This window comes from Hibiscus syriacus, unplaced genomic scaffold (genome assembly GCF_006381635.1).
Source record: "Hibiscus syriacus cultivar Baekdansim isolate YM2019G1 unplaced genomic scaffold, ASM638163v2 tig00110831_pilon, whole genome shotgun sequence".
In the NCBI taxonomy this organism is placed as follows: Eukaryota; Viridiplantae; Streptophyta; class Magnoliopsida; order Malvales; family Malvaceae; genus Hibiscus; species Hibiscus syriacus.
In genome coordinates this window covers 6,105,542-6,118,355 of record NW_024062882.1, presented here as the reverse complement: position 1 = coordinate 6,118,355, position 12,814 = coordinate 6,105,542, and the positions used below count along the sequence as shown (strand labels likewise).

At 35.8% G+C, this 12,814-nt stretch overlaps 1 protein-coding gene and 2 pseudogenes across 1 annotated transcript; 2 read left to right on the top strand and 1 right to left on the bottom strand.

Annotated features, from left to right (window-relative positions):
- The first annotated feature begins 743 nt into the window (after positions 1–743).
- Positions 744–3,289, top strand: LOC120142915 (annotated as a pseudogene).
- Positions 3,290–3,506: 217 nt separating this feature from the next.
- LOC120142898 lies at positions 3,507–9,676 on the top strand (annotated as a pseudogene).
- Positions 9,677–10,643: 967 nt separating this feature from the next.
- On the bottom strand, positions 10,644–12,586 carry LOC120142897 (acyl-acyl carrier protein thioesterase ATL3, chloroplastic-like). The gene is made up of 5 exons (XM_039157372.1): positions 12,273–12,586; positions 11,738–11,768; positions 11,413–11,522; positions 10,984–11,079; positions 10,644–10,910 (listed from the first exon to the last, which is right to left on the bottom strand). The coding sequence occupies exons 1-5, from the start codon at positions 12,534–12,536 to the stop codon at positions 10,791–10,793; spliced, it is 621 nt and encodes a 206-aa protein (XP_039013303.1). The 5' UTR covers positions 12,537–12,586; the 3' UTR covers positions 10,644–10,790.
- Positions 12,587–12,814: the final 228 nt, after the last annotated feature.

Genomic DNA, 12,814 nt, shown 5'->3' with positions numbered 1-12,814 from the left:
GGAAAATACGTGGAAAAATCTTTTAATAAAATATTTTTTTTTACAAACGAAATGATGTTCGTCCTCGGCTCAACAATATTTTTTTTTTACAATCTTTAAAAAAAATATTTTTTAATATAATATAAGATTTAGAATTTAAATTTTAACATTATAAAAAGAATAAACTAAATTAAAAATATTATTTTATAATAAATTTATGTAAGCATCTAATTCATATAATTGATTACTAAATTAAACACGAATACTTATATGAACGAACATATAGCATTAATCTATGTTTAAAGTGAATTTTTGAGTTTATATTGATGTAACGTGTGTTCGAATAATGTTATCATCTTTTCAATTGATTAATCTATTTCATATTCAGATCGATAAACTGAATGTTTACCAATTTTTTATGTAAGCACGAACTAAAGTGATCTCTGTGATAAAATAATTGTTGTAATTCTTTGAAAATTCGGGTTCGAATACCATAGATGTCGAGGGTGTGAACGATCAATGTTGAAAGATTGAAAAATATCTTTAAACACAGATACTACCGTATACTTTCCCCATATTATTAAAAAAAATCATGTAAAAATTAGTACTTCAAAACAGATACAAAAAAATATTATTTTTTTTGGACCATATTACTTAAATTCGAAATATTTTTTTTTATGAAATTAGAAAAATAGATATTATTTAATGTGCCGCGTTCATTAGAACACATTCATTTTGCCAACCTGGGAGAAGAAAAAGATAAAATAAAAGGCAAAATTACGACCCAAAGGAGAAACGAGAAGAAGGAAACACATTCTTCTTTACTGCACAAATACAAAGAAAAGAAAGAGACGTGAAATGAAATCTCCAAATTGTTTGCACTGGCAAAAGTTGGGTTTTTTGGAAATCTGAGCCGGAAACCACGTTGAAGTAGCTTCTCTATAATGTCGACTCATTTTTCGAGCTTAGAAGCCGGAGGAGGAGGAGGAGTGGCGGTAATGGCAGGTCCTTTGAATCCAATCGATCCATCCACACCGTCCAAGTCAAGGCTGAGTTCGACGGCCTCCACCGAGCTGCCATGGCTTTTGCCACCAACCACGACGGTGCCGATCTTAGTTCCCTGTTGGAGAGATGCCATTTTCTTCGTGCTATATATAAGCACCATTGCCACGCAGAAGATGAGGTTCATGCGTTGTCGTTTTCCTCATTGTTCCCCTTCCTTTTTTTTAACATTAGTTTTGGCTTTATTTTACCCCTTCCTTTGAACCGACTAGTGTTGTGTTTGTTTGGGCCTTATCTTTTCCGAAATTGTTACTAAATTCGTAGATTTTGTGATGCTTTTGTTGTGTTTTAAAGGTTATTGTTAAAGGGAAAGAATTTGATTGATTATAGAACTTGAATGTGTCACTATTTTTAGATATGGGGTAATTTCTGTATAGCATGATGTTGTAGCCACCTACTTTGATGGCTTAAAAGATGTGAGAAAGTCCCAGTGAAATGAACTGCCTTATTGTACTTAATTATCTAACTAAAGTTAATTTAGTTTCTCCGAGTTCAATTTATTTTTTCCTTTTGAATTCTTCATTTTTTATGAGATTCTTGTTGGTTGCATCACCACCTTATATATGCCTGATGTGTGGGACTGATTACTGAGTTCAAAGCTATCTTATGTGTAGGTTATCTTTCCGGCTCTTGACAATCGTGTGAAGAATGTGGCTCCAACATATTCACTTGAACATGAGGGGGAAAGTGTACTGTTTGATCAGTTGTTTGTATTGCTGAATTCAGATATGCAGAATGAGGAAAGCTATCGGCGAGAATTAGCCTCTTGCACTGGAGCCCTTCAGACTACAATTACTCAGCATATGTCCAAGGAAGAGGAGCAGGTCGGTTAGATATTTGGGGCAAATGCTGCATATGAAACATTAAACCAGATTTTGGTTGTTTTGTTCTTGATGTGAGATAGAGCTCTTCTGCTGTATGTTGGAGGTGGATGACTTTGCGATATAGATTGCTGAGATGATTATCTTGATTGATCAATTGTCATGATGCATTCCATTTCAATTTTAGGATCAGGACTTGAACCTCCTAGCTTAAAATTAGCTTTTAGTTTCACATGATTGCTTTGGAATTGGCAGGTATTCCCCTTGCTTATTGAGAAGTTTACATTCGAAGAACAGGCATCACTCGTATGTCAATTTCTTTGCAGCATACCTGTTAATATGATGGTGGATTTTCTTCCATGGCTTTCCTCCTCAATATCATCTGGTGAACTTTGAGATATGCGTAAGTGCTCGACCAAGATAATACCAAGAGAGAAGCTTCTTCATCAGGTGACAAGACTTCTAGGTTATATAGGATATTATTAATAATTAATTTCTCAAAACTCGAAAGTTCCTTTAAGAACCAAATCTCACATTTTTAGTACTGTTGCGAAGATTATTTTCACCTGGATGGATGATGTTAAGACCGCTGAGAAATGTAAAAATTGCAAAGATGAGGTTCAATGCGAAGCTTCTGGGCCTAGTGTCTTACCATGTCCAACTGAAAGTGGTCACTGTGCTTGTGGATCTTCCAAAATTTGTAAAAGAAAATATACGGAGCTAAGTTCTAGACCTAAGGATTGTACTCTGTCATGTCCTATAGATGAAATTATGCTTTGGCATTATGCTATTAAACGAGAACGGAATGATATAGCCGAGTCTGCTAAGAAAATACAACTTTCTGGTGATTTTTCTGATTTATCTGGCTTCAAAGAGAGGCTGCAGTTCATTGCTGAAGTATGCATCTTTCACAGGTGTGGATTTTCTATGTGTTTTCCCTTTCAATAGTTAAATTCTGATAAAATGCTATTGTAAAAGCTGTTTTTATGTTTGAAAGAGACCAAATTAGTAATCATCTTTGATTAGGGTTATTATTACTTCATAGCTAGCACTTTCTATGTTGCATGTTCTTTTGAAGCCTGATTTTATTTTAGGTGGCTAAAATCACCAATTTTATGATCCGGTGTGGAACACAGAAGAAAAGAACTTAATAACTTGATGCATGAAAGTATTAGTACAACTTATTATATGCCTTTGTGACTGGTTACATAATATATACCTATTATGAAATTATCTTCTCTCTTGCTGCAGTATTGCTGAGGATAGAGTTATATTCACTGCTGTAGATGCAGAACTATCTTTTACTCAGGAGCATGCAGAAGAAGAAATTCGATTTAACAACCTCAGGCGCCTTATCGAGAATATTCAAAGTGCGGGAGCTGACTCATCTTCTGCTGAATTCTATGCAAATTTATGTTCACAGGCTGATCAAATAATGGATCGTATACAGAAGCATTTCCATAGTGAAGAAGTGCTGGCAAGTATTTTATTGCTTCAATTTCATGAGTTTCTACTCTTCTTTGTATAATTACATTACATGCTTCTGTATTTCTCGACATTTGTATAATGGTTGTACCAAATTGTTTGCAAGTTTACCAGAACATATCACTTGAAACTTCATTTCTCATCTCTTTTTGGCCCTTGTTCTGTCTTTAAGGTATGATGTGTTGCTTGTCTGCAAGTTTACCAGAACATATCACTTGAAACCTTGTTTCTTGTCTCCTTCAAAGTTCTACCCCTAGTTCTGTCCGTAAGGTATGCTGTGCTGCTCTAGTAGGTACTTCCACTTGCTCAGAAGCACTTTAGCCCTCGAAGGCAGAGAGAACTTCTTTATCAGAGCTTATGTGTGATGCCCTTGAAATTAATTGAGTGTGTCTTGCCATGGTTGGCGGGATCGTTAAGTGAAGAAGAAGCTAGGTCTTTCCTTCAAAATATGTATTTGGCAGGTTTGATTATTATTGACCAAGTGCTTTAGTTTATTTTATTCCCTTGTCTGTTTCTAACTTTCTTTTTACACGGACAGCTCCACCATCAAACTCTGCACTGGTTACACTATTTTCTGGCTGGGTGTGCAAAGGTCGATCTGCAGAAGTTTGTCTGTCTTCCGGTGCATTCAATGGCTGTCCTGCAAGACTACTTACTGGAACCCAGAAGGATATTGACCAACCATGCTGTGCATGCACCTCTATTTGTTCTACCGAGGAAAGGGCAATGTGTGTTCAGGCAGATGATAATAGAAGGCCAGTAAAGATTGGAAACTTAGTTTTTTCGGAAGACTCAGATTCTTTGCAGTTAACAGGAATAATAAATAGCTACAATTTATCTTGTACTAATCAGTCTTGTTGTGTCCCAGATTTAGGTGTGAATAACAGTAAGCTGGGCATGTGTTCTCTGGCTGCAGCAAAATCTTTGCGGTCATTATCTTTTAGTCTTCCTGCTCCCGCCCTCAACTCCAGTCTTTTTAACTGGGAAACAGATATTAGCTCTATCGATGTTGGAAGCTTACGACCGATTGATAACATATTCAAATTTCATAAAGCCATCCGTAAAGATTTGGAATATTTGGATACTGAATCTGGAAAGCTTAATGATTGCAATGAGACTTTCCTTAGGCAGTTCACTGGCAGATTTCGCTTGTTGTGGGGTTTATATAGAGCTCACAGTAATGCTGAAGATGATATAGTATTTCCAGCGCTAGAATCTAAGGAGACTCTTCATAATGTTAGCCACTCTTATACTCTGGATCACAAACAGGAGGAGAAGCTTTGTGAAGATATTTCGTCTGCACTTTCTGAGCTTACAGAACTTTGTGAATGCTTGAATAATAGTAATGTGCATGATAACTTGGATGAAGATAACTCTGATTCTTCTGAGCAAAATGATAAAATTCAAAAGTACATTGAGAAAGCCACAGAACTGCAGGGCATGTGTAAATCCATCAGAGTAACACTGGATCAACATGTGTTCCGAGAAGAACTTGAGCTTTGGCCGTTGTTTGACAGACATTTTTCTTTGGAGGAGCAGGACTAGATTGTTGGTCGAATTATTGGTACTACAGGTGCAGATTTGCACCAGTCAATGTTGCCATGGGTAACTTCTGCCCTTACTCAAGAGGAGCAGAATAAAATGATGGACACATGGAAACAGGCAACGAAGAACACAATGTTCAGTGAGTGGCTTAATGAATGGTGGGAAGGAAATGATGCATCTTCACCTAAATCAACATCTGGGAGTTGCATTTCACTTGGTCTGTTTAATGCTTCTGTCCACACTTCAATTATTTTATTTATCATTTTAATATCTGAATTTAAGGATTTTTCAGATATGATCTCTTCCTAATGAAATTTAAAATCTTTTTTAAGGCATTGATGCACATGAGAGCCTTGAACATAGTGATCTCAATTTTAAACCCGGGTGGAAGGATATCTTTCGTATGAATTAGAATGAGCTTGAAGACGAGATCAGAAAAGTTTCTCGGGATTCAACTCTCGATCCAAGGAGAAAAGGTTATCTTATTCAAAATCTTATGACCAAGTTTAATCCGCCCATAATTCAATCTTATGAGCCCCATGAGTGTCTGTGTGTAGTTGTATTGTTGCTTCATTCTAATAAGATTGTTGATTATGCCAGTCGTTGGATTGTTGCACAACAGAAGTCAACTCAAACCTCAGCAATTGAAAATTCAAATGAGGAAGACTCGCACGGTTGCTCTCCATCTTTCAGAGATCTAGAGAAAGGAATTTGGATGTGAACATTACAAAACAAATTGTAAACTTCGTGCTGTTTGCTTTGGAAAATTATAGAGAAAATAACTTCAGTGACCGAAAATGTCTTATAATATACGATTTTAACCAACTTTTTTTTGGATTTGCGAAAATAATCAACAAATTCGCAACGCGAACTCTAGTTTCGCAACACATTTTTCAAAATCGCAACGTGATTCTCTAAAATTGCAACGCGAATTGCGTAACGCTAATTATCGATATAGGTAAACACAACTATTCGCAATTCAATTTTCAAATTCGTAACGCGAATTTTGTTTTCGTAACTCGAATTTCGCAACGCTAATTACTGATATAGGTAAACATAACTATTTGCATTCAAATTCATAACGCGATTTTCCAAATTCGTAACGCGATTCTCAAAATTCGCAACGCGAATTTCGATTTCACAATTTGAATTTCGCAACACTAATTACCGATATATGTAAACATAACTCAGTTTTCAAATTGTCGAATTCGGATTTTTATCGTATTTTTTCTATTAAGTTTACCTATATCGGTAATTTAGTTGTGAAATTGGCGAATTCGAGTTGCGAATAGTTGTGTTTACCTATATCAGTAATTAGCGTTGCGAAAACGAAATTCGCGTTGCGATTTTGGAGAATCGCATTGCAAATTTAAAAACTGAGTTGCGTGTTTACCTATATCAGTAATTAGCGTTGTGAAAACGAAATTCGCGTTGCGATTTTGAAAACTGAGTTGCGTGTTTACTTATATCGGTAATTTGCATTGCGAATTTGAAAACCGCGTTACGAATTTGAAAACTGTGTTGCGAAATTGGTGTTCGCGTTGCGAATTTGTTGATTATTTTCATAAATTCAAAAAAAATTGGTTAAAATCGTATATTATAAGACATTTTCGATCACTGAAGTTATTATCTCAAAATTATATACATGTAGGTTTTGCCATGACAAAGTCAGTGACCATTCAATGGATAGGTAATATTCTCCCATTCTTGTTTTCTTAGTTTTGGACAAACTTCTATAAGCTTAATTTTTGTTTTATTTAAGAGAAAATAACCTCAGTGACCAAAAATCTTAGATAATATACGATTTTGACCAATTTTTTTTGGATTTGCGAAAATGACCAACAAAATCGCAATGCGATCTCTAATTCGCATTGCGATCTCCACTATCGCAAATTCACGTTGCATTTCGCATTGCGATAGTTGAAAATCGCGTTGCGTTTTTCCATTTCGCGTTGCGATAGTTGGAGATCGCGTTGCGATTTTCCATTTCGCATTGCGATAGTTGAAATCGCAACGCGATCTCCATTTCGCATTGCGATAGTTGAAATCGCAACGCGATCTCCATCATCGCAAATTCGCGTTGCATTTCGCGTTGCGATAGTTGAAAATCGCGTTGTGGTTTTCCATTTCACGTTGCGATAGTTGAAAATCGCGTTGCGATTTTCCATTTCGCGTTGCGATAGTTGAAAATCGCGTTGCGATTATCCATTTCGTGGTCGTGGTCGTGGTCGTGGTAATACGTGTCTTCGACACGTCCGCGCGGATACTATCTTTTTAGAGAAAATTCTTAAGAAACAAAATCTTTTTTTTTAACTATCACAACGAATTTGGAAAATCGCAACGACAACTGTAGACTATCGCAACGAATTCGCAACGACAACTGTAGACTATCGCAACGCGAAATGGAAAATCGCAACGCGAAATGGAAAATCGCAACGCGACTGTAGACTATCGCAACGCGAAATGGAAAATCGCAACGCGAAATGGAAAATCGCAACGCGATTTTCCATTATCGCAACGCGAAATGCAACGCGAATTTGCGATAGTGGAGATCGCAATGCGAATTAGAGATCGCATTACGATTTTGTTGGTCATTTTCGCAAATCCAAAAAAAGTTGGTTAAAATCGTATATTATCTGGGATTTTTGGTCACTGAGGTTATTTTCTCTTTATTTAATTGTAGGAAGACTACAACTGAAATGATGTGCATGAGCTGCCTGAAAATCCAGCCTGTTGGACCAGTTTGCATGACACCTTCGTGTGGCCAACTCTCAATGGCGAAGTACTATTGTAGCATTTGCAAAAAAAAATTTATGGTGAAAGGTGCAACCAATCTCTTTAGAATTCTTTCTTTCTGACTTTGTTAATACTAGATGTAAAGAATTCAATATTATTGTGAAGATTACTATAAATGTTGAGTAATTTTGAAATTTGTTAATGAGTCTGTTGTCTCTTGATCATCTGGAGCTCTGAAGAAACCTTCCAAAAAATATGGAGAACGCTTGTACTTGATTTGCTCTTTTTCTGCTTGTTAATTCGGTAGAATTTCTAAGTTTGTCTTGGTCCCATTTCTTTTAGAAGGAGCTATTTTTAGAAAATGAGTTCTTGTGAGAACTCTGTGAACTGGTTCTTATTTCAGTCTGGAAACTTCTGATAGTTTTGTACAAAGCTGTTGCTGTTCTTTAAAAAAAATTATCTTGTATGTCTCCATTTATTTCAGGACTGTCTATCATTGCCCATTCTGCATTTTATGCCGTGTCGGAAAGGAACTTGGTGATGATTTCTTTCATTGTATGGTGTGCAATTGCTGTCTGTCCAAGAAGTTGGTGGACCACAAGTGTCGAGAAAAAGGTCTAGAAATTAACTGTCCTGTCTGCTGTGATTTTTTGTTCACGTCTAGTGAAAGCGTTAGAGCACTTCCATGTGGTCATTTCATGCATTCAGCATGTTTTCAGGTCTGTTCAGAGTTCCTCTACCTTTTTGTTCTCATTCGACACATTAACCTCATCTTTGATGTAGTGAGAATAATATTGTAGAGTGCTTAATAACAAATTCTGCGCATACTTTCTTTTGTCAGGCATATGCATGCAGTCCCTATATCTGCCCAATTTGCAGCAAATCAATGGGAGATATGGCGGTATGAAAGTTAGTTTTAAGTTATGACTGCATATAAAATTGTTTTAGGGGTCAGGCGGGTTGATTTTTTGTTTCAGGTTCAGGCATTTTAATTTGCTTGCATAACTTATATGACTATTATCAAAGTAATTGTACCCGTCACCTTTCTTCCTTAAAGTTCACCTTAAATATCATATAAACCTTAACTGTTTAGTGTGACAATTTTATTCAGTTTGTATAAATTGTCAGCATGCCAATTGGAATACGCATTTTGCTGTTGCAACTTCCAATTGACAAGTTACTGCTAGTGGAAGAATGAACATCTAGATTGATGTGAGGTATTTTTTAAAAATAATTGTCAAGTTTGAGGAAAAATATGTGATGTTTGAAACTAGAGGGATGGAAATGATATTTGAGGCAACCTTTAGGACAATGAATGGAATTTTCTCATTATCATTGCAATTGAAGCGCATTGAGACGAGGGATTTCGAGGAGGAATTTAATTTTTAGAAAGGGTTTCATATTCTTTTGTCTTTTGTATATGTTTATATTTCCTCACTCTAACTAGAAAAATCAGTTTAAGATATATAGTTTAACTACGTTATGTTATTATTAACACCTACAGTTTTTCATGAATTATACTCGAATCCTCCAGATTTTTAACTCTCTTTTCAGGTTTACTTTGGAATGCTGGATGCGCTTTTGCCTACTGAGCAGCTCCCTGAAGAATACAGGAGTCGCTGTCAGGTAGACCATGCATGACATTTTAAGCTCATACAATACCAGAGCAATCAAGGTTGAGTAATCAATATTGGCATGTATGTAAATACCTCAAAAAGCGCCCACTTACGTACAAGGCTTGTAAAAAATTAAAATTATTGCAGTAATCTAAATCCCATTTTTCCACATTTTCATCCCTATAGATGGAAGAAATTAAGCCTCGTTTTTTCTTTTCTTTCAATGATTTTAATTGTTGTTGAAAGGCAGAGCAAGTTTTACGCATGTATTCAGACATTTTTACCGTCTATTATGCATGTTGTTTCACATTGCTGCCTTGCACGGGCATAGGGTTTTTGGCTGAAAATGGAAAGAAGGTTGTGGTTTTCATACTTGCACATTGCAATCCCCAAATTCCTTTCCATAATCTGCTATCATATGCCCAATGGTAAGAATTTTTGTTCTTTACTATCTGCACTTGCTGAGAAATATTTGTTCCTTAATATATTTGGAGAACAACACATCATAAATACTTTGAAGAAAAATAAAATTACTGACATAAAATTATACTAATTCACTTGGTACTTGTGGTTATTGATGGACCAGATAGTATGCTATTTGACAATTAAAATAATGCTCTATTGGATTGAGAAATTTACCTGGTAGAGTTGCAGCTACTCACATATGCAAACACCTCTCACCCCTTTTTGTTTACTGCAGTTTTCACAATCCTCGGAATTGCAAAGGAGTCCGGCAGGCAATGCTTTCCGCTCTGGTTATTATGAAAACCGGAGACCGGGATTGTAAGGTTGGTGGTGACCGGTGAAGTCTCAGATGAGATGAGCATGGTGGATCTGCCAGTGGCGTCTCTGTATAGGCTTCCTTTGGCAGGAACAAGAGTATTAGTTGATTGACGGTCCAATTGAAATGATCCCATCTTCTGACTAGTTTCTTTATGACTCCGTCGCTTTCTTTTCAATACTTTTTAAACTGGTTTTCCTCTGTTCTTTTACATAAAATCAAATATTTAAGGCATTTAATAGCAGTTGATGAAGTCTATAGTTAAAGTGACAATGGTTATTATATGAAATCAAATGTTTGAACTGAGTTGTCTTAGCCTCTAAAAGATTCGGATTCGAACATTTACATTTGTAGGTGTAAGCAAATTCCGAGCTAAACAAAATAGTCTATTATATTATTTTCTAAAAAACTATAAATATTTTATAATTAAATTTAAATAAAAATATGATAATTTTATTATCAACACTTTGATTCGAATCAAACCTGTGTGTTATTCTTGAGATATTTTTTAATCTTAAAGAAAATCAAATCATATAATCTCCTTATAGGTACTATGCATTAGGTATCACACTGAACTAAAGAGGTATGCAGTGACTAATTTTAATAGATATGAATCCTGTCCTTTGTTGCTATGATTCTGCAATGACAGACTAAATTTTTTAACTAAAGTTGTTTAAGAAATACCAACTCGGATTGGTTTCCGATCAAGAACCATATTCTTCATTCACAGACCTAACGAAGGGATCTCTGAAGTTCAGCAACGATTCAATGGGATTCCTCATGGCGAAGGAATTGAACAAATTTTGATCTGAACTCTGGAGGTATACGAGCAGGACGATAGTTTTTGTCGAGCCATACAGCTGTGGCCTTTGCCTCCAGAATAGGCTGTGCATATTTAAGCATCAGATTTCTAAGGAAAACACCAAGTCCTTGACTTGAAACACTAGTTCTAACAAACCTCTTCATTTGGAAGCTTAAAGATGAAATGCTCAAAGTACAGGCGAGCACCAGAGGAGTCGGAGATCCTCACCTTAACAACAAATTTGTCTCCACTCTGGTTTCCAGAAAGTACATGAGAAATAGACAAGAGTAAGATGAAAGAAGAGCTCAGCCCAGAAGGAGAAAAGCTAACCATCCTATCAAAAACAGCAACAGACATACTGAATAGGCAATAACTAACATTACTAATAAATTTTCCGAGTTCAATTCTCAAGTGATGCGAACATAATCTGCATATATGATATACTTAATTCTAATCCAACTTTTGGATAAAACTCATTTACCACTGTCAAAAATGCAGTTCTCACATATCCTAGCACTTCAAACATGTTTCTTAAAAAGTAGGCAAAGTGATTTAGTAACGACAAATATAAAGAAAGTGGCATACCCTTAAAGGTCCAAGAAATTTGAGCGACAACTCTGACAGTGCTAATGAATCACCGGTACGGGCAACTCCATCACAACTGACACCAATACTATTGAGTAGTTCATGACGACCTAATTATTCAAGCAAGATTATCGGTATAATCAACAGAATGTGAACACATAGCAATCAGAACATAATGAACATGCAAGGGCTGAATAAACTGCCAGGGTAAACTGCAACGTAAAACACCAAAACTATCATTCACTTCATCTGTGACAAGCAACAGCATAGTTCCAGCGGCATGAAGTCATTTCCATCATAGTTTGGGACATGAAAGAGAACAAACCTTTCGAAATAAGACCTCTCCCATGGTGATCCTAGACTGAATTCATGGACCTCCACCTTTTGAAATCCTAGCATTTTAAAAGGTTTTTTGGTACAAAAATAAATGGGATTTCAATTACAAAGCACATACTTTGTACTTCAGAAACTAAATCAATGAACTCTCAAGAGGATACTTTAATAAATTAATAATGCAAATGCAGCAATTTCAAACAATGAGACCAAGAGGCTGAAATTTAAAGCATTCAACCAAGCAATAGTCCAAGGTAGAACTACATAGACCAGAAATTACTACAATTCAAGGGTTTATACTCAAATTTTAGCCAAAAAAGAAGGAAAAGTCACATCAATGGTTGAGGGCTAGACGCACCTCTAATCAGTATTATAATAAAATCCATTGATTTTGTTCACTTCCCAAATTGTTAAAATGAACTCAATTTGACAAAAACTTGACTCCTATCAAATCTTAGTAAGAAAAAGAAATTTCCTTTTTAACTTGGATTACTTTAAATCTTCTCGATTTTATTCTAGTTAAGAAAATTAACCAAAAACAAATTAATAATACCGCAAGTAAAGTACCCTTTGCCGCCTTTGAGATCGAAAAAAGCTCGGGCAGCGAAGCTCCTAGCGGTGGAGAGAGAAGGGACACGCGGCGACAACAACGGCGGAGAAATTGGGAAGGATGAAGCCGGTGGGCGAAGATTGAGAAAAGTAGCATTTGGAGGGGAGGCGGCGTGCGCCGGAAAAACCGAAGCCAGGAACAACTGGTTGGATCTTACCGGAAAGTTGCTGGAGAAAATCATGGAGATTGTAAGGTCTTCTCAGAATTGATGGGCGATAGTTTCCATGCACGCTGCTTTAATGTTTAGTATTGAAAACTATTTTTTCCCAAAAAAAAACATAATTTTTGTATTGAATTTAAAAAATATTTTTTAGTATGATGTTTTCTAACTTTATTATTTCTATTTCTATTTCTATTTTATTACATTTATAATAATGTTTTTTTTACCTTTCTCTAGTAAAAGATATGATGAGTATATATACTTTTGGATTTTCGGTGTACGTTTATTTCAATGGTTTC

What these genes read in the sequence shown, in the direction of transcription:
- LOC120142897 (XM_039157372.1), bottom strand. Translation starts at nt 12,536, where the DNA reads ATGATTTTCTCCAGCAACTTTCCGGTAAGATCCAACCAGTTGTTCCTG. An exon ending in TTAATTTGTTTTTGGTTAAT is followed by an intron (nt 11,769 to 12,272) that starts TTTCTTAACTAG and finishes AATTCAGTCTAG; the next exon opens with GATCACCATGGGAGAGGTCT. An exon ending in AATTTCTTGGACCTTTAAGG is followed by an intron (nt 11,080 to 11,412) that starts GTATGCCACTTT and finishes TCTGGAAACCAG; the next exon opens with AGTGGAGACAAATTTGTTGT.